At 65.5% G+C, this 27,325-nt stretch overlaps 3 protein-coding genes across 12 annotated transcripts in view; 1 reads left to right on the top strand and 2 right to left on the bottom strand.

The window, feature by feature from the left end:
* The window catches only part of INTS1 (integrator complex subunit 1), a 30,767-nt gene extending 25,468 nt beyond the window's left edge, over nucleotides 1-5,299 (bottom strand). For 6 of the 8 annotated variants that reach the window (XR_004952014.1, XR_004952015.1, XR_004952016.1 and 3 more), the window contains exons 1-7: nucleotides 4,966-5,299; nucleotides 4,084-4,374; nucleotides 1,371-1,567; nucleotides 1,067-1,204; nucleotides 577-736; nucleotides 360-465; nucleotides 61-253 (exon numbers count right to left, since the gene is read on the bottom strand). Coding sequence is in view for 5 of the 8 variants with exons in the window: in XM_016119122.2 (XP_015974608.2) it covers nucleotides 61-253; nucleotides 360-465; nucleotides 577-736; nucleotides 1,067-1,204; nucleotides 1,371-1,567; nucleotides 4,084-4,374; nucleotides 4,966-5,023 (1,143 nt within the window). In the remaining 3 variants the exon portion in view is untranslated. The remainder of the gene's footprint in view (nucleotides 1-60; nucleotides 254-359; nucleotides 466-576; nucleotides 737-1,066; nucleotides 1,205-1,370; nucleotides 1,568-4,083; nucleotides 4,375-4,965) is intronic. The other 2 variants (XM_016119123.2, XM_016119126.2) reach the window with 1 other exon arrangement.
* Nucleotides 5,300-12,840: 7,541 nt separating this feature from the next.
* Nucleotides 12,841-16,255, bottom strand: LOC118605238. Its single transcript, XM_036224560.1, has 2 exons — nucleotides 16,010-16,255; nucleotides 12,841-14,099 (listed from the first exon to the last, which is right to left on the bottom strand). The coding sequence occupies exons 1-2, from the start codon at nucleotides 16,163-16,165 to the stop codon at nucleotides 13,332-13,334; spliced, it is 924 nt and encodes a 307-aa protein (XP_036080453.1). The 5' UTR covers nucleotides 16,166-16,255; the 3' UTR covers nucleotides 12,841-13,331.
* MAFK (MAF bZIP transcription factor K) lies at nucleotides 14,850-25,871 on the top strand. Of its 3 annotated transcripts, none has more exons than XM_016119107.2 (3): nucleotides 14,850-15,011; nucleotides 22,528-22,607; nucleotides 23,203-25,871. In XM_016119107.2, exons 2-3 carry the CDS (start codon nucleotides 22,572-22,574, stop codon nucleotides 23,620-23,622), a joined length of 456 nt encoding a protein of 151 aa, XP_015974593.1. In that variant the 5' UTR covers nucleotides 14,850-15,011; nucleotides 22,528-22,571; the 3' UTR covers nucleotides 23,623-25,871. The 3 variants fall into 3 exon arrangements, with proteins under 3 accessions (XP_015974593.1, XP_015974594.1, XP_015974595.1); XM_016119108.2 differs by lacking the exon at nucleotides 14,850-15,011 and adding an exon at nucleotides 17,396-21,899; XM_016119109.2 differs by lacking the exon at nucleotides 14,850-15,011 and adding an exon at nucleotides 22,120-22,231.
* Nucleotides 25,872-27,325: the final 1,454 nt, after the last annotated feature.

Raw genomic sequence — 27,325 nt, 5'->3', positions numbered from 1 at the left:
CCAGGGACGGGCGGCTCCGCAGGACCCGGGAGCCTGACCCCCACCGTGCACGGCCCTCACCTTGGGGTTCTGCAGCCACATCTCCAGCTTCTGCACGGCCATCAGCCGCACCTCCTTGTACCCACAGGTAGAGGTAAGCAGCCGCAGCAGGTTCCGCGAGACGTTGTCAATGGGCTGGCGCCGGTTGAGCTGGTCCCGGAGCATGTCCAGGACGTACTCCTCCACGCTCTCCGCGAGGTCTTCATACCTAGGCCAGAAGGGGAAGAAAAGCGCGAGGAGGCAGGCGGGCCCTCCTCCAGGCCCCCGCCTGCCCCCCCAGTCTGGGGCCCGCGCCCGCTAGGGACTTGCGGTGCGCCTACCTGGGCATGAGCTGGCCCTCCTGCTCGGGGCTCAGCTTCTCCTCGGCGATCAGCAGCTCAGTCTGGCTGTCCTCCTCCTCGGTGAGGGCCGGGTGAGGGCTGCTCCCTGCAGAGCAGAGGCCTCGTGGACACGTGCATCCCCCCGACCACGCACCCGCTCCTCAGCGCCAAGCCCCGTGCAGGGAGGTGGCCCCAGCCCAGCCGCCCGGCCTCTTACCAGCACTGAGGTCCCCCCCGCCACGTCCCGCCTCCCCCTGCAGGAGCATGCTCTTGGGGGGCATCCTGGTGTTGAACGCCGTCTGGATGTTGTCCACAAACGTCTTGCAGTGCGGGCTGTCCACCCAGATCCGTTCCCCCAGCGAGTCTTCGATGTACACCTGCCCGAGACAGAGGCTGAAGTCGGCCCTGCGGGCGGCTCGCTCCTGCCTGCCCAGGGCCGCTTGAGGCCTGGGGCCTGCTTTCCGGCTGGTTCGTGGGAAAGGGCAGGATGAGTGCTGTCCGGATTCTCCCTGCTGCCCGGAGCACTCCCGGGAAGACCTCCTCAGTAACCAGCGTAGGCACCGGGACACACAGGGCACAGACAGCCCTCTGAGAGAATGCGCCGTCTGCTCCTCTGTCCTCCTGAGGCCCAGTGGGCCCCCCTCCTATGGCACGCTGCCCCTTCGCCCCGGTGGCGAGCTCACCCAAGCCCCCAGAGACAGACTCACTTTAACGAAGATCTCGGGCCAGTTCTCATCCTCCTCGTACGCAGCCATGAGGAGGTTGCAGGCCAGCACGGACACGAGGCTGTTCCCCTTGGCCTTGAAGTTGATGGAGGCGTCGCGCCGCAGGAGGCTGCACAGAGCCTGCCGGAGATGGCACAGGTGACCAGGAGAGGCTCACCCTGCACACGGGGCAGAGCCGGTGTGCTTCCAGGGGAGGCCACCCGGGAGGAAGTAACAAAGGCCCAGGGCCCATCTCGCTCCCCTCACCGCCGTCCCAGGACAGAAGAAGGGGACACCCAGCCCTCACCTCGATGACACCTTCCGTGGCAAAGATGTTGGGCTTGATTTTGGCCAGGTACATGAGGCTCAGGTACAGGGTGCTGTCCGGCTTGGCGCGGGTGACCTTCAGCTGCTTCACGGCCCCACACAGCACCCCCTCAATCCTGTCGTCATTGCCCTCCAACTCGGCCGCCTCGATCTCGTCCAGCAGCGCCGGGGGCAGAACTGCGAGAGCGGGCGGCCCGTCAGAGCGGGCGGCCGCCAGCAGACACGGCCTTCCACGGCCTCCCCCAGAGACACGGGACGACGGGGCAACCGTCAGAAACCCGGCGAGTGAGGGTCTCAGGGCTGCGCCACAGCCGGCCCCGAGGAGGCCAGCAGGGCCAGCCGAGGCAGGAGTGGGGCGGTACTCCCGACTCGGGCGCCCGAGACAGCGCCAGCCGCGTGCCGGCACGGCGCCCCCGGAGTGCTGACCTCGCTCACTGCTCCCGCCGTGTTGTGCCCAGAGTCACCTGGTCCCACGGCACATTTATTTGTACTACATTCTCAAATCTGTGGACACAGTGCCGTTCCCGGCCTCACCTTCTCTTTAGCTGTGGCACTTGTTTGGGCGCCTGTCCCTGATGCTGCTGACCTGCCTCCTGTACCTTCTGGAGCAAGACCCCAAAGGCTTCTCTGCTTCGCTGTCCGTGCGGAGGGCCCCCCATCCCAGCCTGTGTCCTGTGCTGTCGCCCCTGCTCTCTGCTAGTCTGACTTCCTTCCGCTCGCTTTGGGTTTCGTCTATTTGCCAGCGTGCGCTTTCAGCTGGCCACTCGGTCGCTGGCCTTCTCAGTTAGCAGCAGGCCCAGGCTTCTCTGAGGCCCTCCCAGAAGCACGTCGGCTCTGGCACACGGGCCTGGCACAGGTCACTGACCAGCTCTGGATCTTTAATTTTCGTCGCATCTTCTCCTGACCCAAGAGTTTTTTAAGATAGTGCTTCTCAATATCCGAACACACGGAGAGAGGTGTCGTTACTGATGTCCAACCTGACTGCACCAAGGAGAGAGATTCGGCAAGTCGCCGAATGCTTTGCAGGGGCCCAGCACACACACAAATGCGCAGGACAGCCGGGGGCCACGGAAGGTGCCCGAACACATTCCAAGCGCCAGGCGGCAAAGAGCCGAATGGGGCCTTTTCTCCGTCTTGCTAAAGACGTCTGTAAAGTACGTCACCGTTTAGAATGTTTTCGACAGCCACATCTCACTCAGTGTTCAGAGCCGCCTCTCACGGGAGGCGGCACCCAGGGAACGCGCAGCGCGGCCGGCGCCTGAGCCTGGCCCTCAGCCCTGCAGTCCTCACCGGCACCAGCTGCTCGGTGAGGGCCCCGGAACCGAGGTCGAGGTCAGAGACAGCTGCAGCCTGACTCAGCTCCCACGGCGCAGCCCCAGCCCCGTCCTCCACTCTGCACGCCCCTGGGGCTCCCTACGCCCACCAAGTCAAAGCGAGCATCTTCCCACCTCAGGAGTTACGTAAACACCTAACCACTGTGTCGTACACCAAAAACTAACAACGGTACGTGGCAGCTATACGTGAAAAAACCACACACGCACGCGTGCACACACACACACACACACACGCAGCGCCTTCCCCAACCACCTGCCTCGGTTCCCGCGCTGCGTGCCGGCCAGGCCCCGCCTGTTCCCTGAGCGCATCTCCATCTCCAGGACGGAGGCCTCTGCTTCGTGCTTTCTTCTCCAACATCCCTAACTGCCTGTGGAAATCTCATCCATCCTCCAAGGCCCAATGTCACGTCACGACTTCCCGATGAGCCCCCTCTCTCCCCCAAAGCTGTCACGTGAGCGCCTACCGCTCGACGTCTGCGATCAGCTTGAGACCTAACAGATCTGACCTAGAGAACATCGTGGAGCCTCCAGCAGTGATCGGTGGGAAGACGAGTAGGAAAACAGGCAGTGTAGGTAAGTGCAAAACTAGAAGACTTGCGTAAACAACAGGATTAGGGATGAGCTTGACGTTTTTAACACTGTTGTATTACCTTTGCAGCAAGGGGAAAGAAAAGGAAGGAGGCAAAACTTTGTCGTTAGTACCCAGGCAGAAAGGCTGAGGGAGTGCGAGCCTCCTGGCCCAGCTAGCGAGAAACACTGGAACGCACAGCCCCTGCGCACAGGACCTGGTCCGCCTCTTATGTTTATCCCGAGCTCAGAACAGGGCCTGTCACAGAGGGGCCTGGCGAACACATCAAACAGACAGCCGAGCAGAGCCACGAGCCCGTTCCCGGAGGACAGCTGCTGACAGTGCACCGATGCTCACAGCAGCTCCTCTCCAGCGAGGAAACACTGGAAAGCAAAGCCACCAAGTCCGGACCGCGGTTCCAGGATGAAGTGCTGCCATGTGCTCAGCTTCCCTAGCTGAGAAGACCCCCACCTCGCAGAGAGGCCACTGGGGCTCGAGAGGGGACGTGCCCAGCGTCCACGCTCACCCCTGCTACGTGGCAGTGGCACCTATGGGCCCCGGACCCAGTGCCTTGCCTGCCCTGGGTCGCTTCCTTCACCCCTATCCCAGAATTCAGAAGCACAGTGGGGTGGAGGTCCCTGTCCGAGAAGCACCTTGAGAAACACTCACAGGTGACCCCGTCTCCTTTCTCAGAGAACCTGCACTACCCCTGCGGTGCCAGGCCTGAGAGCGGCCTCAGAACCCGCGCGGAACAGCAGGTGTGCTCTGGGGCGTCCAGGGATCGACTTTACCTTCGATTGGGACCACAGATGGTTCTTTGATTGATGGAGAGATGGCGCGTTTTTCTGCCACTGCGGCCTCAGCCAGGCGCCCCAGGGCACTCAGAGGGGGTGTGGAGGAGAGTTTGGGGCGTTTGGTGAGGCCGGTCAGGGCCGAAGCACCTGCCAAAGCCACCGCAGCCTCCCGCTTGCGCTCCGAAGGCAGGCCGGACGGGGCAGGCTTCAGCAGGGTGGATGCCGTTTTCGAGTCATTGGCCTGGCCCTTTGAGCCCAGAGCGATGAAGTCTCCTGGCGGAGGGTGCCCTGTAGTGGAGGAAGAAATGTGGGCCTTTGCACCTGGCGGAGGTGGAGCCAGTCTCCTGCCAGCCCAGAGGGGGTTAAATAAGGGTCCAGGCAGCAAGAAACGAGTCACCCAGGCAGGCCACAGCAGAGTCAGGGCTGGGAGGAATCAGTCACTGACAGGCCCAGCTGACTGCAAAGCAGGCCATCGCTAATGTACACATGTTGGTTTGCTTAGTCCCCAACAAGATTCAGACGGGCATCCCCACGACCACTGGACAGGTGAGGAGATGGAGGTACAGAGAGCTTAAGGAGCGTGCCGCCGGCCACGCAGCGGGCGAGGGCAGGGTCCGAGGCCGGCCGGGCTCCAGCCTGCCTTCGGCGGCCATCGTTGGTGCTGCCACCGGCATCCTGGCCCAGGGGCTTCTTGGCTACTTTCTGCTGCCTCGGATACAGTGTGAACAGAGACAAGCAGCGGTCTGGGGAAATCACAGCTGTCCCAACTCTCCCAGTGACTCGCAGGGCCGCCTAGAACCAAGCGCCAGGCGACCCCGATTCCCGGACGCCGCTCGCCGCGGAGTCACTGAGGCCCCGCCGCCCGCAGGAGCCGCGCACCTGAAGGCTTGGCCGCGGCGCTGGGCCTGCGCACGGCGGTGGGCTTGGCGCGGTTCATTCTGTCCCTTCCCCTCGCCGCCGCTGACTGCAGAGACGTCGCCGGAAAACGGCCCGCGCCGAGGCGGTCGTCCACGCGCCCGCTCACTCATTCATTGCTCTGCCGCTCGGGGCCTGGGGCCGAAGGGCCCCGCCGGGCGGGCCGGGTCTGCAGGGGCCACGTGAGCGCCGCCTCGGATCCGCTGGGAGGGTCGGTCTCGCGAGCGGCCACGAATTCCCCGCAGGCGGCCCACGGAACCCGGTGCCCCACGGCCGCCAGGCGCAACCCCGGAAGCGAAGCCAACTTCAGAGCCTCGACTTCCGGAACACCCGGAAGCAAAACAGCACGGCGGGGAGGGCGGGCGGGAAGCGCGAGAGGCCGCGACGCCTGCGCACTGCCTGCCGCGCCCTCTGGCGGCGGGAGGCCGGCGTAGCCGCGCAGCCGCCGATCTTTTTCCGAAGAGGTGAGCGCTGTCACCGTTTCTGCAGGTGAGCTGACGTTCTTTAGTGACGTTCCCACGGACACACGGTTAGGAAGGTTTGCCTCATGGTTCAAATCCACACGTGCTGGACCTTCAGAGTCTTACTCTCCCACTTATGGGGGTCAAAGGGCAGGGCCGGGGACGGGGAGCGAGCGGAGGTCCGGCGAGGACTCACAAAGGATGGTCAGCATGGATGCATTGGCCAGGCCTTGTCAGCTGGCTGGCCACGGTCAAGGCCAGGTGTCCAGCAACCTGGACTGGTCAGTGCAGCTAGAGGGCGTCCCCACGACGCTCTTCTCTGAAGCTTTGAAAGGACCGAATGGACCCTTCGATGACGACACAGCACAACCTGCAACCAGCACAACCTGCAACCGAGGACCAGCATGTAGGAAGTGACAGCAGGTATCAAAAAGGAGACAAAGGCTGGAAAGAAATACGCCCCGGCGGTTCCGTTCCGTGGTTTAGGGGAGGGCAGGCCGTGCCTCTATGTCCCTGTTACAATTCCGAATTGTTTCCATTCAAAAAGAAGCAATGTTCCTGCCCTCCGGGGACTGTCACGAGATCCTCCCTGCCCGGACAGGTCCGGGGTGGCCGGCCCCTCCTCCGCCTGCTTCCTCCTTTCTTTCTCTCTGACAACCTCCCCGTCCCCAAGCCCAGCCTCCCAGCTCTGTCCCTTCCTAAGTGAAGCCCTTGGGCTGCCCCTCCCCAGCAGACAGTGGCTTCTCTTCTGCTGGTGCCTGTCATGGTCATTCGTGCCCCCCTGCGACAGTCTCGCAGAGCAAAGCCTGGAGAAGCCCAAGATGCTGAGTCAGGGTACGGAGGTCAGAGGTCACCAGGTCAGGTGGACGGCCCTCTCCTTCATGGGGTCCTGCGGCGGCAGCCGCTCTGGGATGCTCGTCGTCTCAGGAGCAGCTTCGGAGGACTGACTGCCCATCCACTGGGGTCGTGGAGCAGGCCCGAGGAGGAGGAAGGGCAGGGAGGGGCCTCATCAGCTGCAGTTCGTGGGGGACACCAACGCAGGGGTCTCCAGACGTCCTGCGGGAGCTCCCTGGCGTGGCCGTGACACCCGCACACAGATCAGGGCAGAGAGGAGGCGTGCGGGCCACTCGCCGCAGACTGGAGGGGACCGTCCGTGCTCCCTCTTCCCACTGCTTCCGCCGTCACACGGCGGGCTCCTTCTGCGTGCGTTTCTGCCTGTTTCTTATACGGGCACTTGTCACCGGATTCGGGCCCACGCTAACCCGGGACGCCCTCATCTTGAGAGCCTCACCTAAATTGTATCTACAAAGATCCAATTTGTAAATAAGGCCCGTTCCGAGGGGCCCGGTGGGCACTGCAGCTCCAGGCCAGGGAGGCTGGGCCTGCGCGACCTGCCACTGTCCCTCTCGCCCCGGCTCCACCGCCTTCTCGCCAGCTCCGGGACACGCCTTCCGCACGTGCCGCGGCCTCTACTCGTGCAGTTCCTGGTCAGGAAGCCCTGAGTGTTCCCGAGGCCCCTCACCCTACTGGGCCCGAGTGCCCCCTCCCCAGCCCCCATAACCGCAGCCCCAGCCCTGCTGGACCTGCCTGGCATGCTAACACCTTCCCTTAGAAGGCTGTCACCCTGGGACTCTGTTACCTGTTTGTCTCTGTCTTTATGTCTCCCCTCCTGACGTAAGTCACCGTGAGCCACCAGGGAGCCACCGGTAGCACCTGGTCTGCCTATGTCCTGCTGAGTCCAGGGGACACATGCCACACTCAGTAAAAGTGGGCGGGGTGAGGGGATGTCCACAGGAGCCAAACTGTTAGGAGCTGGGTCCAGCCCGGAGGGAGGGGTCAGGCAGGGCAGGCCCAGGCCTCCAACCCCCACAGTCCCTGGTCATCTTCGCTGTGGTCCCGCGGCCACGGCGAGAATGCTTACCCCCCAGGCTCTGACCCAGTGACAGGCCCCTCACCAGTGGGAGCGGGGGGAGTCCTTGCAGCAGAGGGCAGACTGGGGTGGAGTGGGGGGGCGGGGTGTACAGAGTGAGCAAGGACTTGTCACCGCACCACCCCCCAGGGGAGACAGGCGAGGCCCGCAGGTCCGTCTGCCCCTGGGCCAGGCAGCCGCCCAGGTCTGTGTGGCCTGGGCCCCAGGGCAGGGCTCAGACCTGGGCAGTGTCTCCCCGCGTCCAGGTCCCCTGCCAGGTCAGGTGTCCCTGGCCCAGTCCATGCCTGGTGCTTCCCAGCGCTGACGGGGGCGGGGGCGGCAGTGTGAGATGTGGGACTCTAGGGAGTGACCGCCGGTGCCTCGGGGGCCCTTCATCCCCCAACTACTTTGTGCCCTAAATTTAGAAACTGCTTCGCCGTGCTGGAAGCCCCATCGGCCAGTGACAGTTTCAAAGCCGTGAGTCAGCGGTTATGAGGACTCAGATGCCCCTTCCTGGGCTGGGGGACCCGGAGACCCGTCCACGCTCGGGCAGAGGTTTCTAGGGTCTCCTCGCTGATGAGCAGTCTTGTGCGGGGTCACCGCTGGGACCTGGACAGGAGGTGCTGCTGCGGGAGCGCCCCGACTTCTCAGGCCGCGACGCGCGGGGCGGGCCGGCGCCCCGCGGCACAGGCCCGGAGCCTTCCCGGGCTGGATCCCCGAGACACGGCTGGGCAGCCCTGGCAGCCGGGCCGGCGGAAGCGCTGGCCGGGGGCGGACACGCTTTCCAACAATTGTCTGAAAATAGGCCTGCCGCTCACGAGGAAATGCGTCCCGGAGGAGGCCGGCGGGGCGGCGCAGCCAGCAGGGGCGGGGACGCCGCTCGGCAGGGCTCCGCGGTCTTGCCCCGCCCCCCGGCTCTGAGCCCTCCGGGGTCTCAAACGTTTGGGGGTGGAGCCGGGACGGCCCTCCGGCCCCCGGGACAAAGCAAAGCCCCTGTGGCGCCGGAGACGGTCCGTCCCTCGGCAGCTGCACCTTGGGCTGGGTCACCCGCCCCGGGCCTCAGTTTCCCCTTCTGCTCAGTTAGGGTCAGCCTGTCTCCCAGGCTGGGCTGCACCCACCCGGGGACCGAGTGCAGGGCCCACTCTGGGCTCCCCGGCGCAAAAGCGGAAGAAGGAAACGCGGCCCCAACCGCGGTTTCCCAGCCCACCTCCGAGGGACCCGGGGCTCTGGGGAGCTCCGTTTGAGACCCCGTGCAAGGGGCGTCGGAACTGCGGGGTAGGGGCTCCCACCCCCCACTCCACACTCCCAGCCGCGCATCCCCCAAATCCCAGGTATCGCTGCGGCATGGCTCTCCCTGTTTCCGTGGCAGGAGCACCTGTGACCATCAGCTACAGTGGGCACAGGAGTGCCGAGGCCAAGGGCCGGTGGGCACAGGAACAGCAGCTGGCGTGGAAGGGGGGTGAGCCCTCCTCCCAGGCTCTGCATTTCCTGGAGGCGAGTGACAAGGACCTGGGTCCCAGCCCCTCCGCAGCACTGCCTCCTCTGTCCCCAGGGGGCGGAGGGGGGGTGCCAGGGCACAGGGACAGTGATCAGGGCAGTGCTCACTTCGCCTCGCCTGGCTCCCTGACCCCACACACCAGCAAAATGTCCCCAGCACCGTTTGGGGCGGAGCTATGGAGGGTCCCGTTTCCTCGTGTGAGCTCGTCCTAGCTTCCTGCGGAACATGTACTACGTCTGAATTTAGAAAAATGCTCTCCCGCACGCGTCTTAGAAGAGATAACCACCCCAGCAATCCCAGCGTCGTGACCACGGGCCCCACTGGCATTTTTTCACACAGTGTCTGGGTCCTGACCTTTGGCTCAGGAATCATGCGGGGACCACTGTGCCTGCTGGGCCGGTCCGGGCGACGGTGGCGGGCGGAGGGACGGCGGGCGAGGGCGAGGAGCCTCGCGTTTCCGGGTGTCCGCTGCCCAGTCGTCACACACGTCCCCGTCGTCCACGAGGACACCATTCACGGGGCCCTGTGCTGTCACCTCCTGCAGTCTGGGCGGGTGGGCTCGGCCGGGCGGTCCTTGTGGGGGGATCGGTTGCACAGGTGCGGATGGGGGGGCTGGGCCGGGTGCTCCGCGACGTCCCTGTCCGCCGCGAAACCTCCTACGTGTGACCTGGGCTCCTTCCCAGCGTGGCGCTGGCTCCCCGGGGCAGGAGGTGGGGGGACGGGGCCAGGCGGAAGCTGCAGCTCTGAGCAGCAGGACACAGTGAGGAGGTGCCGACGGTCCCTGTCCCGGCTCCTGGCACAGACCTCCTAAAACCCCGGGGATGCCCTCAGTGACAGGGTGACAGGGGCCTCTCGCCCACACCCGAGACGCTAACCCCCTCACGATGGGCTCGTCACCCCAGAGGAGCCAACCGCTGACCTCGGGAGGGGGCCGGAGGCTGAGCTCATCACCCGCGGCCCGGGGTTTGATTGGCCGTGCCCGTTCTGAAGCTTGCGAGGAAACCCTGGAAGGAGAGCCTCAGACAGCGTCCTGTGTGGGGACCATGTGCTGAAGGGGGGCAGGGCATGACGCTGGCGCCCTCGTCACCGTCACCGCCTACCCTTGTGCCACGGCCTCTGGTCCGTCCACAGGCGCCTGACTTACGTCCCGAGTGTGATGCTTTCCCGAGTTCCGTGGTTTGTTTCATTACTGTGAATTACTGAACCTGAAGTAGGGGTCATGGGAACCCTGAATTTGTACTCAGCCAGGCAGAAGCGTGGGTAGCCTGGGGCCCCCGGACTTGCAAGTTGTGGGGACGGTCTCGTGGGACTGAGCCGCCCGTAGGGTCTGTGCTAGTGCTCGGGGTTGAACCGTGGGACGCCCGGCTGGTGTCGGAGTGTCGATCACTCTGTGTTGGGAGGAAGCGGCCGCCGAGAGGCTGTCACAAAGGTCTGGCCAGGTTCGTGGCCACACACGTCCACCTCCTAGTGGGAAGATCTTGTCACAAGCATCTCTGGAAGAGACAGCGAGCCGCAGTCATGACCTGGCTGTTGGCCAGCCGCCGACCACAGGTAATCCAGAAGCGAGCCCCACCCTCGCGTTGGTGGACACGTGGGTTGTTTCTGCTTGGGGAGATTACGCGTGCGCAGGCCTTGCGCCTGGTCTCACCTGCAGACAAGTCTCCAGGCCTGTGTCGGCCTCCTCAACTGGGAGGTGACAGCACCCTCCTGCTGGGGGCCTCGGAGGCGTCCGACGCAGGCCGCAGGCCGAGTGAGTGCCCGACCCAGTGTCCAGCCCACAAAAGCAGCTCAAAATTCGCAGCTACTATTGCGTTTGGGGCTGGGGGAAGGTGGCTGTCACAGCATGACTTGCATTTCCCGAGGGCAGATTCTGGGTTGGGTGACGACAGCCCGAGAAGCCTCTAGGCCCCACAGGCAGGGGTGGCTGTTTGTTTGCAGGGAACATAGCCACCTGGCCAGAGGCACCTGGCGAGTGTCCAGGTGCAGGGGGGTGGCCTTGGGCCACGCTCACCTGGCCCACCGTCTTTCAGTTCACAAGGGTTTGGCCACTGGCCCTTAAAGAAAGGAATGAGAGACTCTGAGCGGGAGGTGGTGGCCTTGAGCTATGACTTTGCCATTCCCTGGGTCTCAGGGCCCACCTGGAAACGGAGCAGTGTGAGGGCTGTGGCACCAGGCGGGAGTGGCTGCCGCGCACCGCCTCTCCGCCAAGGGGAGCAGCAGGGGCTTTGCCTGGGGAGATTTTCTGCAGAGGGGGCTGCTGCCCTGTGGCCCAGGGAGAAGCACTTTTTTTTCCAGGAATCTTCACCAAATTGCTCTCAAGCTGTGAATGGAAATCAACTTTCTTACTTAATAGCAAGTACGAAGACCGAGGACGCCAGCAGCAGCAGCGACAGTATCCATCTGAGAGCTTCGACCAACCCTACCGCCAGCCGAGGGACGCGGAGACGGGCCAGGGGCCGCGGCCGACCTACCCGGGGCGGCACAGCTGGACCCGGGCAGAGGGGACAGAGGGCATCTGTGAGCTGGTTCTGCTTCCTGCCTCTGCGCCCCCGGCCCCCAGAGATTTGAAGTGTGAGGCCGGCCCTCCCCCTCTGCTGGAGTTGAAAGGCTCTTTCAAGACTGTTGGCTTCATGACCCATGCTAAGTGGATCACCTCCTTCACCCCAGAAGCCAGGTGGGGGTGAGCAGACAGAGGCTCCCCACTGTCCCCCCAAAACCTCCCTGTGACCATCAGCCACCTCCTGTCAGAAGACCCAGCCTGCAGGGGCCTGGCCGTGGCCTCGGGGCAGGGCTGCGGCCACTGGCAGGCGCTTCTCTGTCCCGGGCTTGCTCCTCGCCCTCAGGGGCCCAACCAGGACAGGGCGACAAGGGACAGCGTGCACCATCGGTTCCTCTGCGAAGGCCACCCTACCTGGGCGCCGGGCGCACAGGCCCCCTCAGCTACAAGGCAGCGGTACTTGCCTGCCCATGGGGGAGCATGAGGCAGGATGTCCCCAAGTCTGGCCGTCCCACCTCCCAACCCTGCGCCTTTCTGGGGTCCGGGCCCCTGGGGGTGTTTGTGGGGACCCTGGGGGCAATGACTGCGGGGGGCTCCTCAGGGAGGCCAGCTGCCCCTCGGGGCTGGGGCTGGTCCCCGCCTCTCCCCTCCCATCTGCGGCCTCACTGCTCCCACCCACCCAGCCCCGCCACTGGAGGCGGCCCCGTCCGCCAGCCCACCACCCCCAGAACCCACTAGGCACCCAGTCCTGCCCCTCGCTGTCGCTTATGGCACGCGGAAGTCCTCCGTGTCAGCGCACAAGGGCCGTTACACCCCTGTAACAGCTGCACAGAGGCCGCCCTGCGGTGCCCCAAGGTCTCGCTGGGCTCTTAATGAGGACCCCTGTGTGGTTCCGACGCGCGGTGCGAAGCCTCGTGCACCCCCAGCCTCGCGCGTGGACTGGAGTGTCTGCGGCACGGGTTTCTAGAAGTGGGTTGCTGGGTCCGGCGACAGTAGGGCCCGACGTGTGCGTATGGCAGAAGCTGCTTGCGACCAGCAGCGTGTGTCTGGGGGACCCTGCCCCCAAGCCTTGCCCTCTCAGGGAGTGCTCCCACTTTTGGATTCTGCAGATGAGAAACAGAACCGCGGTGACACTTTAATGTGCCTTTCTCGCGTCACGAACACCTTTGCCCATGTTTGTCGCTTGGGTTCCTCCTCCTGCGAAGCAGCTGTTCACGGCCTTTGCTTCTTTTTGTTTTTTTCCCTCGTATTTCTAGGAGCAGCGCTCGGCATGTTGGGGAGACAGACCTTCGTGATCTGGGCGCGTTGGGGAGACAGACCTTCGTCATCTGGGCTGCAGGCATTTTTTCCTAGACTGGGCTTATGCTGATCTTTGCCTTAAGATTTTTTTGTTGATGGTGTCTGGATTTTTAATCATGACGAGAAAAACCTTTTCCCTCTCAAAGTTTTAAAGGAAATCACTCATGTTCAATTACAAGTTTTTAACATTTACTTTTTGTGGTAAAACATAACATGAAATTTGCCATTTTAATAATTTTTAAGTGTCCACTGCCATCAAGTACACTCATATCGTCATACAACTGTTACTGCTATCCATTTCCAGAACTTTTTTTTGTCACTTGATGGTTTCTTTTTAAGAACATTAAATCTTTGCTGTACCTCGAAATGTGTTATGCAGGTGTACGGTGTGGATAAACTGGACCGACTCAACTCTGTCTTCTTCTAAATGATTATCATGTTGCCCCAATATCATTTATTAAAGACTCCATCTTCATTCCATTTTAAAGTTGAGGAAACAAATTAAGAGACCCCCCCGCAAGGTCACACCACAAGTATGACCTGCACCCCCCACTCTGCGTCCTCAACGTCCTGCTGAGACTGGTGAGTGCACCCCCTTCGCACCCCAAAGTTAACGCGGGACAATGCTATGGAGTTAGGAAAACGGAGCACCCCTGGGAAACTACATCATGCAGGGCCACCAAGGTCCAGCGGGAGCTCTGCACCCGAGGACCGCCGGGGTTGGCAGGAGAAAGGGGACTGCCCCTCCAGTCCTGGGGCAGATCGCTCTGAAAACAGCCTGTAGAGGTGGGACCCTGGCTCCACTGCCCCTGCGTCTGCTGGCAGCAAACCCACAGTGGGTGTCAGTGAGCCAGAGGCTGGCAGAAGGCGGGCTCTGCTGTCCACGGTGAGAAGCCACGCCTGCTCCCCGAAACCCGAGTGTGGTGCTAAGTGAGTGTGGAAGACCCACAAACTGCTTGGCACCTTCGCCCGTCTGTTCCCCAAGGCACACGGGAAGGCACCTGAGCCGGCAGAAGCCCCTGGGCAGTCGCACCGAGCCCATGGGAGGCCTGTGGCCACTCCGGGAACCTGGGCGGGCTTCCCTCCCTCTGTACTCATGGTCAGACATGTGGCTTCATGGAGGTGGTCATTAAACCTGACAGCGGGGTCCAGAAACCGGCAAGCGGCCCAGCTGCCCATCCGAATGCCCACACGGGCCTGGCCTTGAAGCTTTAGACCGGTCACCTCACCAGCTTGGTCCTCCACTTGTGACGGGGAGGTTGCACCCCCTCCCAGGGCCCGGCCCTGATCGGAAGCCAGGCCACCACTCTGGGCCTCTCCATGGCCACTGTCGTGGGGCTGCAGAAGGGACTGCCCAGGTCCTGGGGTCTTGGAGCCACGGGCACTGAAGCTGTACGTCAAAGCCACTTGTCGACGTGTTACGCATTGGCTTTCCTGCAGAGGGGAAATGGTCCTCTTTACCCATTTGTTGGTCAAAATGGGAAATCCAAAGACAGACGGGGGGTCACTTCAGGAGGGGTCAGTCCCCAGGCACCCTATCCTGGAAGGTGGGGCAGCCTGGCCCCAGGCAAGGAACTCTGTGCCCCTGCGTGCGTCTGGTCCATCTCTTGTGGTGAAACCACTTGACCCTGTGACCTGCTTGTAATGAATGTCTGGAGACTTGTCCCAGAGCCAACACTGGAGACGACAGCGTCTCCTGAGGCTGAGGAGGCTGAGGGTAATGGGAATGCGGGGTCCAGACATGAGCCGGCCCCTCCTACCTCAGACGGAGCCCAAAGAGTGTGCATGCGCCCAGGGGAAAAGGGGGTGACGCCTGCACCACGTGGGGGGCTCACTGCGCGCCGGGCCCGCAGCACGTGGGGCGCGCGACGACACCTGCAGCACAGGTGCATGCTGCCGGCCGTGCGCACAGCTGGGCACGGGCGCGGCTCCCCGGGCGCTGGAGCAGCGGCGGACCGGCTCCCACGGGCGCCACTCCGCGGGCTCCGGAGGGGCACCCCCGGCCGGCTTCGCGCGGGTCCGCGGGGGGCGGGGCCCGCAGGGGCGGGGCCTCGGGCGGGGCGGGGCCGCGCGACGGGCGGGGCGCGGTGGGCGGGGCGGTGGCGCGCTGGGGGCGGGGCGAGGTGACGCGCCCGACGCCGATCCCGGAAGCGGTGTCAGATGCTGGGGAGCCGGGCGGGCGGGCGCGCTGGCGGCGGGCGGCGGGGGGGACTTGTTGTTCTTCGCGAAGTCGGAGCCGGAGCGCGCGGCGGAGGCGGCGGCCCAGGCGCAGCGCGAGAGTGAGCGCGAGGAGAGCGCGTGCCCGCGAGGAGCCGCCGCGCGCCCGCGCCCCCCGCGCGACACCAGGTGAGGGGCAGCCGGGCGGGGCCTGGCGGGCCGCGGGCCCCGTGCGGGGCGCGGCGGGGGCCGCCAGCCGTGGGGTCGCGGCAGCCTGGGACCCCTGGCAAAGTTGGGCGGGACCCCGAGCCCTCCGCCTGGCCCCGCGCACCTGCGGTCAGGTGTGCTGCCTGAGCACGCCGCGCGGGCGGGGGTTTCGTCCCGCCCTTTAGACCAGGTTTCCTTCCTTTTCGGCGCCGGGGAGCGCGCCCCCCGCCCCGTGCCGAAGCCCGGAGATGGGCGCTCAGGGGAGGCCGGGCGGGGTTGCCCGCGTGTCCCGGCTCCCTCTTCCTCCCCGCCTGTCTGCCTTTAGCCCGAGGAGACCTTGTCCGAGGCGGGAAGGCGGGGGCGAAAATAAATGGCCACGTGCCGGGAGCGCGCGGTCGCACGGGCCGCTCGGTCTCAGGCACCTGGGCGCTTCCGCTGCTCCGGCGTGCTCTCCGGCCGACCCCACAGCCCCTCCCGCGGTGACCGTGGCAGGGATCTCACCGTTCGGGGTGGGGGGAGAGGAGCGGAGGGGTCGCTGACCGAGGCCAAGATCTGAGCAGCTGACCCGTCAGGGGACCCTGGGGCGGGGGGCGTCTTGATGGGGAAGTTTTAGGTGGGGACGGGGTCGGGGCGCAAGTGTAACTTCTCCGCAACCCCAACGCCCGCGCGTCATTTTCCTCGGCTGTGAATGGGGGTCTTTTCTAACTCCAAATGCGGGTTCTTCTGAGCCTCTGCTGAGTTTAGGACACAGGTAACGTGTCAGTCTGCTTCCACACCTTCTCTGGAGCCGGGGATGGGAGGGGAGGGGACGGGGCTGGCGACTCCGAGGAGAAGCTAACGCCTTGCCCTGTCTCCCAAGGAGTCTCACCCCCGCAGTGAGGAGTCTCCCCAGCGCGACCCCGGCGGGCTTCGTGGCGGGCGGGGGCGGGTCCGCTGCGGGTGCGCGCCCGCCCGGCGGTAGCGACTCCGCGCCTGTTTACCTCCACACAGCTCTTGCAGCCCAGGCAGGAATGGGATCGTCCTCCTAACAATTCATTCAGCAGTTGACCAGGTGCACGCCCAACACGGGGTGATAGAGTCAGCAGGTTCCCGCGGGTGGCTGGGCTGCCCAACCTCCCCGCCCCCTTTATTGGCATTGAAGAGGTTTTGCTGTTACAGCGACCACCGAGCAGGTACCTCAGCGAAGTGCAGTGTGCGCTGTGTACCTCCTCTGGAGCCTAGCGCCAAGCCCGACGCGTTCAGGCGAAACGGAGATTTTAAAATACTAGTCTAAGCGAGTGGGAGGGGTCTGGGAAGTGGGTGGTGGGCTGTGCGTGTGGGCGGGGCACACCTGCCACCTGTTGCATTGTGGGTAACTGGCCAGCTTTACAAGCACTTCCCTCCCCTGGTAACCCGGCTGGAGCTTCGAGTTGGAGCTAGGTGGAGGGAGTCTGCTTTTATACCTTCACACGAGGCTCTCATTATTCTGAAATAAAGCGTTTATTAGCTGCAGACAGAGCTGGGCCTCTCCCAGGAGCGTGTTGGCCTTCGCGCGTGAATGCAGCTGGAGTCCAAGTTCAGAGTCGCCCCTATGAAGGCGGTTGCTAAAATGGGAGTTGACCAAGGCCGCCGGGGGAGATGGGCTCTTGCTGAGTGTGGGGCTCGCTCGTCCAGGCCGGGGCTGCGGCCGTGCGGCGCCGTTTGTGTGCTCTGGGCCCCGCCATAGGTGGCGGGGGAGGTGTTCGCAGCCCCAGCCACCTGGGAGAAGTCCTGCCTGTGGCCTGGCTGTTCCCGAGTCTAAAGGTTTCTGGGCTGGACTTTCTGGATTTCGGTCTGGCCCGCTCGGGGAGTGGCGCGCGGCCAGCTGCAGCGCCCTGTGTGGCTGCCCCTCAGAGCATAAACAGTGACTCACCCCGCTCTCCATCCGCGGGGGACCGTTGCTCTGGCATTTACTTTTGCTTTTCATAAGTCACACACTCGTCATGCTTCCTCTTTCTTACAGGGTCAGGAAGTTGAAAGTGTCACTTTAAAGCTGTAGGGTCTTAGGGCAGGTGGGGGTGGGCACCAGGTCACACACCCGCCTTGCATGAGAGGCCGGGTGTGGCGTCCCGAGTGCGGGCTTCCCTGCCGGCCCCTGGCGGCAGGGCCGGGGTCAGGTGTGGCTGCCTGTCTGGGTGCCCGGGCAAGGGGGTTGGAGAGACAGTGACCCCTCAGGGCCCGCACATCTGTTATGTAGCACACCTTCCTGCCTGGCGGGGGCGGGGGGGGGGCAGGGGTAGGTGGGGGTGACCCCTGCTGTCCATTCAAGCAGGGAGGTAGGCCTTGGACAGAGGGTTGGGACCTGGTGCGGGGCGCAGCCCAGGACGTGTGCGCAGGGGAGGGTGTTGCCTACCCCGGGGGGGCAGGAGGGGGCTTTCTGGTGAAGCGAAGGTTAGGGGCGATGGGGAGATGGGGAGGAGCCCAGCGCAGATTTGGGGGTGCTCTAAGGAGCCAGAGCTGGAGGCCTGGAGTGCAGTGGGGCCAGGGAGTGGGGGTCCCTCTGCCTGCCCGTGGGGGCCGCATTTGGGGACCTAGACAAGAGTCCCGATGGAAGAAGCGGGGGCCTGAGCCGAGGCGGTGCTGCTGGGCTGGAGCCGGCACGCTCGGGCCGAGGCTGGCGAGCCAGGGCCAGCGGGTGGATGCGGCGTGAGAGGAGGGGCCCTGGGGTGACTCCGGGTGAATAACATGGTGGGGCCACCACCTGAGCCGGAGGTGCGGGAGGAGGGGTCTCCTGAGCATGCGGGCTGTCAGGTTTCCCGGGGGACCTACCTGGCTGGACGTGAGGATTGGGCCAATGAAGCCCTGGGTGGCCTGGAGTGAGCTGAGGAGAGGACAGGGCCCCCCAGAGGCAGGGGGCCCCCCAGAAGTGCAAGGGGAGCAGGCCCTGCCTGAAGCTGGGCGGTGGGAGCGAGGGGCCAGGGCAGTGCTGGCCGAGGGGTGTGGCGTTCAGCCTGTTATCAGCTCGGCAGCTGCCTGAGTCACCTCTGGATGTGGCCAGGATGACACAGCTTCCTCGAACTGCAAAGGCAAGGTGACCAGACGTCCTCCAAGCCCGGTAGACAGTCATGTCTTGCCGGAGGGCAGCCAGCCAGGGCCAGCCTGCAAGCTGGGTGTGGGCCGGGCTGGTGGGGTGCCCAGGAGGCACTGTGGGACGCACCCTACACAAGGGGAGCTGGGGCGGCCGGTCAGCGCCTGGCGTCTGGAGTGGGCAGGGCAGTGGGAGCCCCTGGCTCTGGGAAGGGCTTTTGGTCTGGTGATGTGCTCGTTTGACAAGTGTCTACTGTGGCAGCCCCACTGTATAGTGTGGCCAGCAACTAGCAGGGGCATTTGGTTTGGGGTCACTTCAGAAGAGGTCCCTGGCCGCTTCAGAACAGAGGTCGGGATGCATCTGGCTGCTCTGTGGCCCGTGGTCAGGGCCCGCTCCCCTGGGACGGAGACCCTTCCCCCCTCGCTGGTCTTTCTCCCGCCTCTGCCCGCTCATTCTAGACCGACGCCTGGGGAAGGGGGCTCAGGGGTGCTCGCCGTCAGCCCGCGGCACCTCCGCACAGATCAGGAGCAGCGGCTTGGGAGCCCACCCACGCCGAGCGCCCGGCTCGGCTTCCCGTCTGCATGAGGCTCCGCGTCTAGCCTTGGCAGCTAATTGTTTAATCTAGGCAAGAACTGTGAAGTCCTTTGGAACTGTAAAACCACCTTTTCTGCTGTTGTCTGGACCGAGGGCTGGTTGAGCGGGGGTCTGCTCCCATCAGCCACCTGGCGCTGTTGATGGAGAAAGCCTTCCCTGTGGCCTTGAACCTCACTGCATCCAGCCCAGTGAGGGCCAGAGCACACCTGGGAGAGCTGTGTCCCCGCAGTGGGCAAGCAGTCAATCTCTGCTGGGAGCCGGAAAGTGAAAAGTGACCCGGGAGGGGTCTGCGGTCCTGGCTCACCTGCCTCCTGGAGGGCCAGTGCTGGACCATGGACCCAGGGCTCCCTGCCCTGGCCTCCAGGATGCCCTGGCCGTTCAGGCAAAGCAGCCCTGTCCTGTTCTTACGGGCCAGAGCGGAGGGCTGCCAGCTCCCTCGTTCGCTCCGAGCCGCGCAGTCGCTGGAGCCGGCTCCCGGGCCGCTGCTGCCTTCCCTCTTCCTTCGAGATGTTTCCTGTTAGCCTCACTTGGCTGCACATCAGAATGATGCTTCTGCCTTTGGGTTGAAAACCAGCCCCTTCAGTTAGAAAAATAGTTGCCTAAAAGGTGTTTGGAGTGATGGGTGCTGACCGCACAACGTTCTGGGTCAGCAGCGAGCGCTGGCGGGTGCGGGGCCACGCAGCGGCAGCAGGCCTGCCGGCCCGGTGTCCCGGCCTGCGTGGCCGAGCTTTGTTCGTCAGTGGGTGCAGGGCAGCTGCTGGAGGGGCGTTGCGGTGCTGGCGGCGGGGTAAGGGGCACGGGCCACCGGGGGCCTCTGAGCCCACACGTGCCCGCCCCCGCCACCCCGAGTCTCGGCAGTTACTCCCGTGTGCCCCGCGGGCCGCTGAGGTCACTGAGGCTCAGGGGTTACCAGTGCCAGTTTAGGACGGTTGTTTGAAAGCCAGTGTGTCACAGACTGCCTCACGGCACAGAGCGCTTCTCCCGGCCACCTTCCAAGAGCAGGTGGTCATTCTGCCAATGTGCATTCGACATTCAGGCAGAGGTAACAGCTCCGTTCCACCTGCTGAGTTCACAGGAGGGGCATGAAGCCGGCGCTGGGTGCAGGCCGGGACCTGCACCCTGCACCCTGCCTCTGGGCCGCCACCTGCTGCCAGGGTGGGGAAGGACGGCCGCATCTTGCAGCCCTTGGAGGCTCAGCAGAGTGGGCAGCAGCCGAGCGCCGGTGGGCCCGAGACCATGGGGTCACGTGTGAGCACAGAGCCTGGGTGTTGTCTGCTCCTCCCCATCTCCCCTTCGTCGCTGCTCCCCTGAAGCCCCGGGGGCCGACGGCAGAGCCCCAAGTCAGGGCTCCACCTGCTTGGCCCAGCCGAGGCCGTAGGAAGGTGGACGGGAGCCTGGGGCCCCTTGGTTCTGGCCCCCTCTCTTTTTGGAAGGGGATTAAGATGCTCAGAGAGAAGGTTTATTTAGTCATCCCCAGCGCGATCTCCAGGTGAGCACCGCCACCTCACGATACTGTCCTTGAAGTGCAGGTCGACACCTGAAGACGGGCCCTGGTGAGACCCCATGGTGGCACCCTGGTACAGGGAGGAGTCGCCGTCCTCGGACCCCAGCTCGCAGGGGCCCCCCAGGCAGCTCTCTCCGTATCTGCCCGGCTCCTCACCTGGGGTCCTGGCCCCCAGGAGCCCAGGGAGATGGGCGAGATGGGCTGAGCCCAGGGACCCTGTTCCGATGGGTGTGGTGAGGACGAACCCTCCTGGGGCCTGCATGGCAGGGGGCCTGAGCAAGCCGGGGCCCAGTCCTGGGGGTGTCCTGGTTACCCAGTATCCCACCACGGATGCATGCCACACAGGTCCCCAAAGGAGGTGCGCTGGCCCTGACCCCCGCCTGAGGCCGGGGGCCCGGCCGAGCTGGCTCTAGGGGCAGTGCCCGTCTGGTGGGGTCTGTGCGAGGCCCTTGGTCCGCCACCCAGCGCCTTCCTGTCGCTCGCCGGCCAGCAGCGCGGTCCCGCAGGTGGGCGGGGCCTCGGTCTGTGGGAATGTGAGCCTTTGCTCTGTAAACAGCTGGTGACTCACCGCACAGCTATGCCTGGCGGCCAGGCCTCGTGCACTGCCGTCCCTGCCCGGCTTGCTGGAATGGCACCCGCAGCCCCTCCTCCCTGACGTGGAAAAGTTTCTCATGGCTCTTGTGGCCTCCGCCGGCTTTTCCTGGTGGCTTCTCCAGCATGCCTTGACCCTAGCCCCGGAGCGGGGTGGGTCCCTGGGGCACTCGTTGGGTGCTCCCCAGATGCTGGGGTCAAGCCACATGGGGAATCAGCCCTCACCCTGCGCTAGAATTGCCCCGGACATGCTGCCTGTCCATCCCGGGCACACGCGTGTAGCCTCCTGAGGGGTGCAGAGGGGTCCGGAGTTCCCCGGAGCCGGCCCTGGCTTAGCACCCAGGAGAATGGGCACAGTGCGGGGGCGGCGGGTTCTCGGGCTCGGGTGCTGAGACCCTCTGTCCACTCGCAGCCTCTGGTGATGGGGGGTGGGCCCAGGGAGGCGTCTCCAGCGGGCACAGGGTCCAGGCGGTGCTCCAGCAGGGTCCTGGGGTTGCGGGCAGGGGTGGGCCAGGTGGAGACCACCCACGGGCTGAGTCTCCCCCTCCCGGGATGGAGGCTTCAGGGAGCTCAGCGCCTGGGGCGCGAGGCCCCGCCCCGGTGCGTGTCTCTGACGCGCGCTCTGCTCCCCTCACCTCGCCGGGCGTCTGGAACGTCGGGTGGGCCGTGACCCCGCAGGCTGGGGCCGCGGCGTGCCAGCGAGTCGGGCGCCCATTCCCCTCCCAGGGGTTCGTTTACCGTCCCACAACCTGCGACGGCTGCACCATGGGCCCAAAGCCATTGTTGCTGTGGGCTTCTCTGTTTCCATGACGACCATCAGAGGTTGGCTACTTCCCAAGGTCGCCATGGCAACTATCAGAGGGGAATCATGCTTGGGATGCTTTGGCTGGCTTTTTCATGAATGATTAGAGCGTGTGACACAATGCAGACGCGAATGCGAGGAGGGCGGGCGGCGGGGACGGCTCCCGCCAGACAGTCGACAGTCGCTGGGCTCGCCAGGCGGCGGCTCCCACCGCCCTGCCCCGGTCCCCGGCTGGCCTCGGGAGCTCCTGCCCCCCCTTTGGGCCTCAGGTCATGGCCTTGGGGCAGCCCAGGTGGAGGCGGTGATGTCACAGCTGCAGTGCCCTTGGCAGAGGTAGGCCGACCGGGAGGGTGGGGCCAGGAGCGCGGGGCTCCGCCCGCCCCTCATCGGGGTGAGCCTGGCAAGGTCGGGGCTCCCCAAAGGGCCCTTCCCCTGGGAGAGGCAGGCCGGTCGGGGCGAGGGGGCTCTCTCCAGGGCAGGTGCCAGGGCCAGCTGTTTCGGAGGGCCCGTGCTGTATGCACTTTGGCCCTCAAACGTGGCCTCCTGCCTCACAGGTGCAGACATCTGAGCCTGGAGGCTGCGTCGATGGGGAGCTACGGCTGCTCCCCTGGGTGTACCCCACAGCGCCGGTGCTTTAGGCAGAGGCCGGGGGGTGCTTGGTCGAGGTGGGTCGGCCACACTTGGGCTGATGCTGGAGTGGGGACCGTGGCTGGGTGTCCACCTGGGACCCCTTGGCAGAGGCCCAGGCCCGGCCACAGTGCCCGCCCTAGGGGAGCCCGTCAGGGTGGGCCGGGGCCCGCCTGCTTTGGGGCGCTGTGACCGGGTTGCAGGGAAGAGGAACTGAGCCTTTGGAGTCTCTGCGCTGGGGGACCTGCGTCGGGTCACTTGGGATGGCAGCACACCCTGTCCCCAGCCTGGCAGGACCTAACCACACTCGTCTTTGTGTTCTGTGATTTTCTAGTTACAATTTCCAAGCAGTTCTGTCCGGGTGACTGTGCCCAGGTTATGACGACTAATCCCAAACCGAACAAGACATTGAAGGTAAGCGGGGGTGGGAGCAGGCAGACCCCACCTCTGCCCCGTCCCTTCTTGGCAGCCCCCCAGAGCGTGAGGACGCCGTGCCGTGTGCCGCAGGCCGGGGGTCGTCGGCTGCTGGCAGTGTCGCTGAGAGGGGTGGCGAGGGAGTCGGGTGGTGGCCTCAGGAGACGCCTTGGAGGGTGGGGTGGGCGCCCGCGGCTGGGGTGGGCCGCTCGGCCCGGCTCCGACCGTCCCTCAGCTTCTGAGGCGGGAGCGTGCCCTCGCCTCTGGTCTCAGGAGCAGAGCGGGAAGCTCCGTCCACTGTGGACTGTGCAACTCCAAGCCCTGCCCACACGGCGTGCGTCCCCGGGCAGGCTGCCCCGCCTTCCTGTCACTCCGCTGCCTGTGTCGGTCCCGAGCGGGCACTGCGGGTCCCCGGGCGGCACACGTGGGCCGCAGCCTCGCAGAGCGTGGCCGGCGTAGCCCACGGTCCCCCCTCCGGGACTGGCCTGGACTACTGCCACCGTGTGCGTGATGGCAAGTGGCCCCACTGGGACCGAGCGGGGCGGGCCAGCCGGACACCAGGCCGCCCCCCGGCCCACACCCGGTGTCCCCGCAGGTCAAGAAGGAGGCAGGCGAGAACGGCCCGGCGCTGGGCGACGATGACCTGGTGTCCATGTCGGTGCGGGAGCTGAACCAGCACCTGCGCGGCCTGTCGCGGGAGGAGGTGGCCCGGCTGAAGCAGCGGCGCCGCACGCTCAAGAACCGCGGCTACGCGGCCAGCTGCCGCATCAAGCGCGTGACGCAGAAGGAGGAGCTGGAGCGGCAGCGCGTGGCGCTGCAGCGCGAGGTGGAGAAGCTGGCGGCGGAGAACGCGGGCATGCGGCGGGAGCTGGACGCGCTGCGCGCCAAGTACGAGGCCCTGCAGGCCTTCGCCCGGACCGTGGCCCGCGGGCCCGTCGCGCCCAGCAAGGTGGCCACCACCAGCGTCATCACCATCGTCAAGTCCCCCTCCGTGCCCTTCTCGGCCGCCTCCTAGTGCCCGGGGCCGGGCGCGCGGCCCCCGGGCTGGCCAGGGGCTCCCATGGGGACAGACGCCGCGCCACCCGGGGCCGTGCCGGGGCGGGTGCCGGCTGAGGAGTGGGGTCTCCTGAGCCTGGGCGCCGCACGCCCTCCCCGGCCGCCTGCCCTCAGGGGTCCGGGTCGCGCCGGGGGCCGGGCTGTGCGCAGGGGTCGTCCTCAGACGGGGCCTGGCCTGGCGGCCCAGCGGCTGTGACGCCGTGTCCCACGCCTCCCTCGGGCAGCCCGCCAGCGCGCGCCGGGCATCTGTCCCCCGCGGTGCCGCCAGCCAGCGCCGGGTCCCTCACCGCCCCGACTGCGTGCGGCGCCCCAGCAGGAGCCCCTTGTCCCCGGTGTCAGTCCGCAGCTCGGCGCTGCTGGCCTCCCCGGAGCCCGGCCGGGGAGGGGGTGCGGGAAGGCCGCCTGCCCCCATGCCGCACCAGCAGCAGCGGGCGGCGGCGGCCCGAGTCACGGTGCCCCTCGGCTGGGGGTCCATGTGGAGAGCCGCGAGTTGCCTGTGTGTTGGGGTGATGGGAGGTGGGCGCCCAGGGTGGAGCCAGCGCGTGGGGGGCGGGGGCCCAGCACAGGGAGCGGCAGGAGGGGGGCAGGTGGGCCCTGCGAGGGGCAGGCCGCAGCCGGCCATCGCCCACAAGCAGCGGTGGCGCTGGGCAGCAGCCCGGTCCTGCTGCTGGAGGGGATGGGAGAGCCAGATGACAGGTCGGGGTTGGGGAGGAGTGGGGGGGCAGGGGGGTCTGGGGACCAGCCTCGGGGGCACCCGGATGACCTGTCGGCAGAGTGAACAGGGGACTCTGCAACCTTGGTGCTTAATCATCGCTCAGAACCGCCACCTGCTTTTTGGGGTGCTTGGAGCCACCAATAGCCTTGGTGGCCTTTGCTGGGGCTTCCTCCCGAGAGCTGCTGCAGGGGTTTGCGTGTCCAGCTGTGGCCTGCCCTTTCGTGCCCCTCCCGCGAAGATGCCCAGTGAGCTGCAAGCCAGGCCCACCACTGGCCCATGGCTGCCGGGCTCTGGCCCCCCTCCAAGACCCCCAGCGAGCTACGAAGGCCCCCGCCAGGCCCTGCAGCGCCAGGAGGAGGGGCCGGCAGCCCCAAGCGCCTCCTCCGGCCTGCTGCTCTGTCTCTTGGCAGCAGTGGGCACAGATGACTGGGTCTCCGGACAGCGGCACTGCCATGCGGTGCCCTGTCCTGGGGGAAGGTGACAGTCTGGGGCGGGGTCCTCACGAGCGGAGGCCCGCCAGGGAAGAGGCAGCTCTCGAGGCCATGGCCAAGGTTGGTAATCCACATTGGATGTCAGTAGGGACTGGGGGATATTTAAGAGAGAGAAGTATATATATATATAAACTATATTCACACTTCACCGTACAGGTTTTGTACCTTCCCTTCCTGTTTGACACTGTGCATCAGGGCAGCCCTGCAGCCTGGCAGCCGGCGTGGCAGGTGGCCCGCGTCTTCGCCGGCCAGCTCGCAGCTCCACAGAGGGAGGCCGGGCGCCCACCGCCCCGGTGCCCGCAGCCCCCGCCGATGGCTGGGCCCCTGGGCCTGGGGTCTGGCAGGTGCCCCACTGGTGGCTGCACTGGGCCCCAGACCACCCTGTCCTGAGGGACACGGGTGGGCGAGCGTTGGCCATGGGCCCCTCGGCCCCAGGCTGCGGGTGCTCCCGTGGCTGGAGGGCTGTGGTCTGTGCCGTCCCCCACACCCCTCGGGGACCGGGGCCACGGCAGACGGGCACGTCCCCCCGTGCTTTCTGTTCCTTTCAGATCATTGGGATTTCACTGTCACGATTTAATATATGGATGTTTTTATTTAAGAGAAGCGGCAAGGCCCTTCTGTAGCGTGGGCTCGTTTTCCTGTCCCCTGTGCCTCAGAGCACGTGTCCTTCTCGGAGAAGGCGGCCCCTGGCCTTTCCCGGGCGGCGGGGCCCCTGGGTGTGCGCAGGCGGCCCCTGGCCTTTCCCGGCCGGCGGGGCCCCTGGGTGTGCGCCCACCCGGGTCTCCCTCGCCTCCGGCCACTCAGCATTTCATTTCAATATTTATTTTTGTGCTGCTTTCGTCATGGTATAAATTATTGAGACGAGACCCACGTGGTGGCCCTGGTTCTTATGGCGCGTGCCCTGCGCCCGCCCCGTCCCCACGGCCACCACCTAATTTATTGCTGTACATCTCTGCTGTGACGCTTTTGTACCTTTGCAATAAAGAGTTTTCTGGTTTCAGATCCATCTTGCTGCGTAGTTGGTGCTCTGGGCCATTGAGTGTGCTGTACCCCCTTACCCCAGCCCCCCATCAGGCACTGCAGACCTGTGTGAGGACAGCCAGGGGAAGAGGGGGAACAGGCACACTTTCTGGATGGGGGGCAGGGTTCCGGGGACCCCACCTGCCCTGACCAGGAGGCTCAGGCCACCGGGACTCGCCTTTCCAGCTAGGAGTGCCCCTGTCCCCGGGGGATATGGGCCAGGCCTGTCACCTGGTGTTGGCTGGGACTCTGGGTAAGCTGGCAGGAGGTTGGGGTTGGCCTGGGGAGGATGGCAGAGTGCCTGCAGGATGGTCTAAGGTAAGCGTATGCCCCCCAAAAAAGCCGGGAGCCAGGGCCCACCCCAGCTGTCCTTCCGTGGTGAGCAGCCCCCCACTGTCCCTCCCAGGGACAAACAGGTCAGCACCTGGCCTCGGCCTCTGAAAGGTCAAGCCTCCAAGTAAGCCTGGTGTCAGGGCTTCTGGAACCTGCCAGGCCTCCTGCCCCGCTGTGCGGAGCTGACCGGGACAGCGCATCGTCATCAACAGCAGCAGTGTGGCCACGTGGGTGGCTTCCTGCGGGGCCTTCCCCTCTACGCCTCGAGCTCCCTCCTGCCATTGCTGTGGGGATGACCGCTCGGCACAGTGGCACCGTGAGCAGAGCTGGTGACAAGCCTGTGGGCGTGAGCCGGAGAGGCACAGACCCGGCCTGCACTGGGCTTCTGGGGAGTTGTTCCTGGACACCCTGCCCCAGGCCGCCTGCCTGTTCTCTCGGTGGGATGCTGGGGCCACCTCACAGATGACACCGCCAAAGCCAGGCCCAGCTGCCCCTGCCTGCCTGGCTACCTCTGGCCACGCGGTGTCCCGGGGAGGCGAGGCCAGCGAGGCCCAGGCAGCAGCCCTGGTCTGCCCGGGGCCTCTGTGCCGCCTGCACGTGGCTGGAGCTCTGGGCCCCATGACTCGTCCTCACAGCTGTGCTCCGAGCTGTCCACAGGCAGAACAGTCCTAGGAGCCAGGACCAGGGGAACTGGCCTTCGTGGACTTGGCCCACCCCTTGCCATCTGTGACCTTGGGCAAGTGGCTCTGCCAGGACCACCTTCCTGGGCTGCCATGAGGATCAGGTGTGCCCTCACCTGGTGCCTGGCACACAGGGGCTCAGGAGACACCGGCCTGTTTCCCCATCCAAAGCCCGGAGCCCAGCGGGGGGTCTGCCCCATCAGGGGCCTGGCCCGAGGGCGCCCAACAGCCAGGAGCCCATGCCTGGCTCTCCAGCCCTCTGTGCACACAGCTCTGGGCCCCCCCAGACTCCCTCCATGGGTAAAGGCCTGCGGGCAGCACCCTGCCCACAGCAGGGCCCTGGCATCGTGCCTGCAGCTGCAGCCTCCAGAAAGCCTCCCTCCTGGGCTATAGGTCCCCGGGGAGCGCTGTGCCCTCCCCACC

The sequence above is a fragment of the Rousettus aegyptiacus genome, unplaced genomic scaffold, assembly GCF_014176215.1.
Source record: "Rousettus aegyptiacus isolate mRouAeg1 unplaced genomic scaffold, mRouAeg1.p scaffold_m13_p_7, whole genome shotgun sequence".
NCBI classification, from domain to species: domain Eukaryota; kingdom Metazoa; phylum Chordata; class Mammalia; order Chiroptera; family Pteropodidae; genus Rousettus; species Rousettus aegyptiacus.
This window is presented reverse-complemented; position numbering and strand designations above follow the sequence as displayed.

Coding starts and splice junctions, on each gene's coding strand:
- LOC118605238 (XM_036224560.1), bottom strand. CDS start 16,165: ATGCCAATAAAGGGGGCGGGGAGGTTGGGCAGCCCAGCCACCCGCGGG. Junction 14,100..16,009: donor GCTGCAAGAGCTGTGTGGAG/GTAAACAGGCGC, acceptor TCCCCTCTGCAG/GAAAGCCAATGCGTAACACG.
- MAFK (XM_016119107.2), top strand. CDS start 22,572: ATGACGACTAATCCCAAACCGAACAAGACATTGAAG. Junction 22,608..23,202: donor AACCGAACAAGACATTGAAG/GTAAGCGGGGGT, acceptor GTGTCCCCGCAG/GTCAAGAAGGAGGCAGGCGA.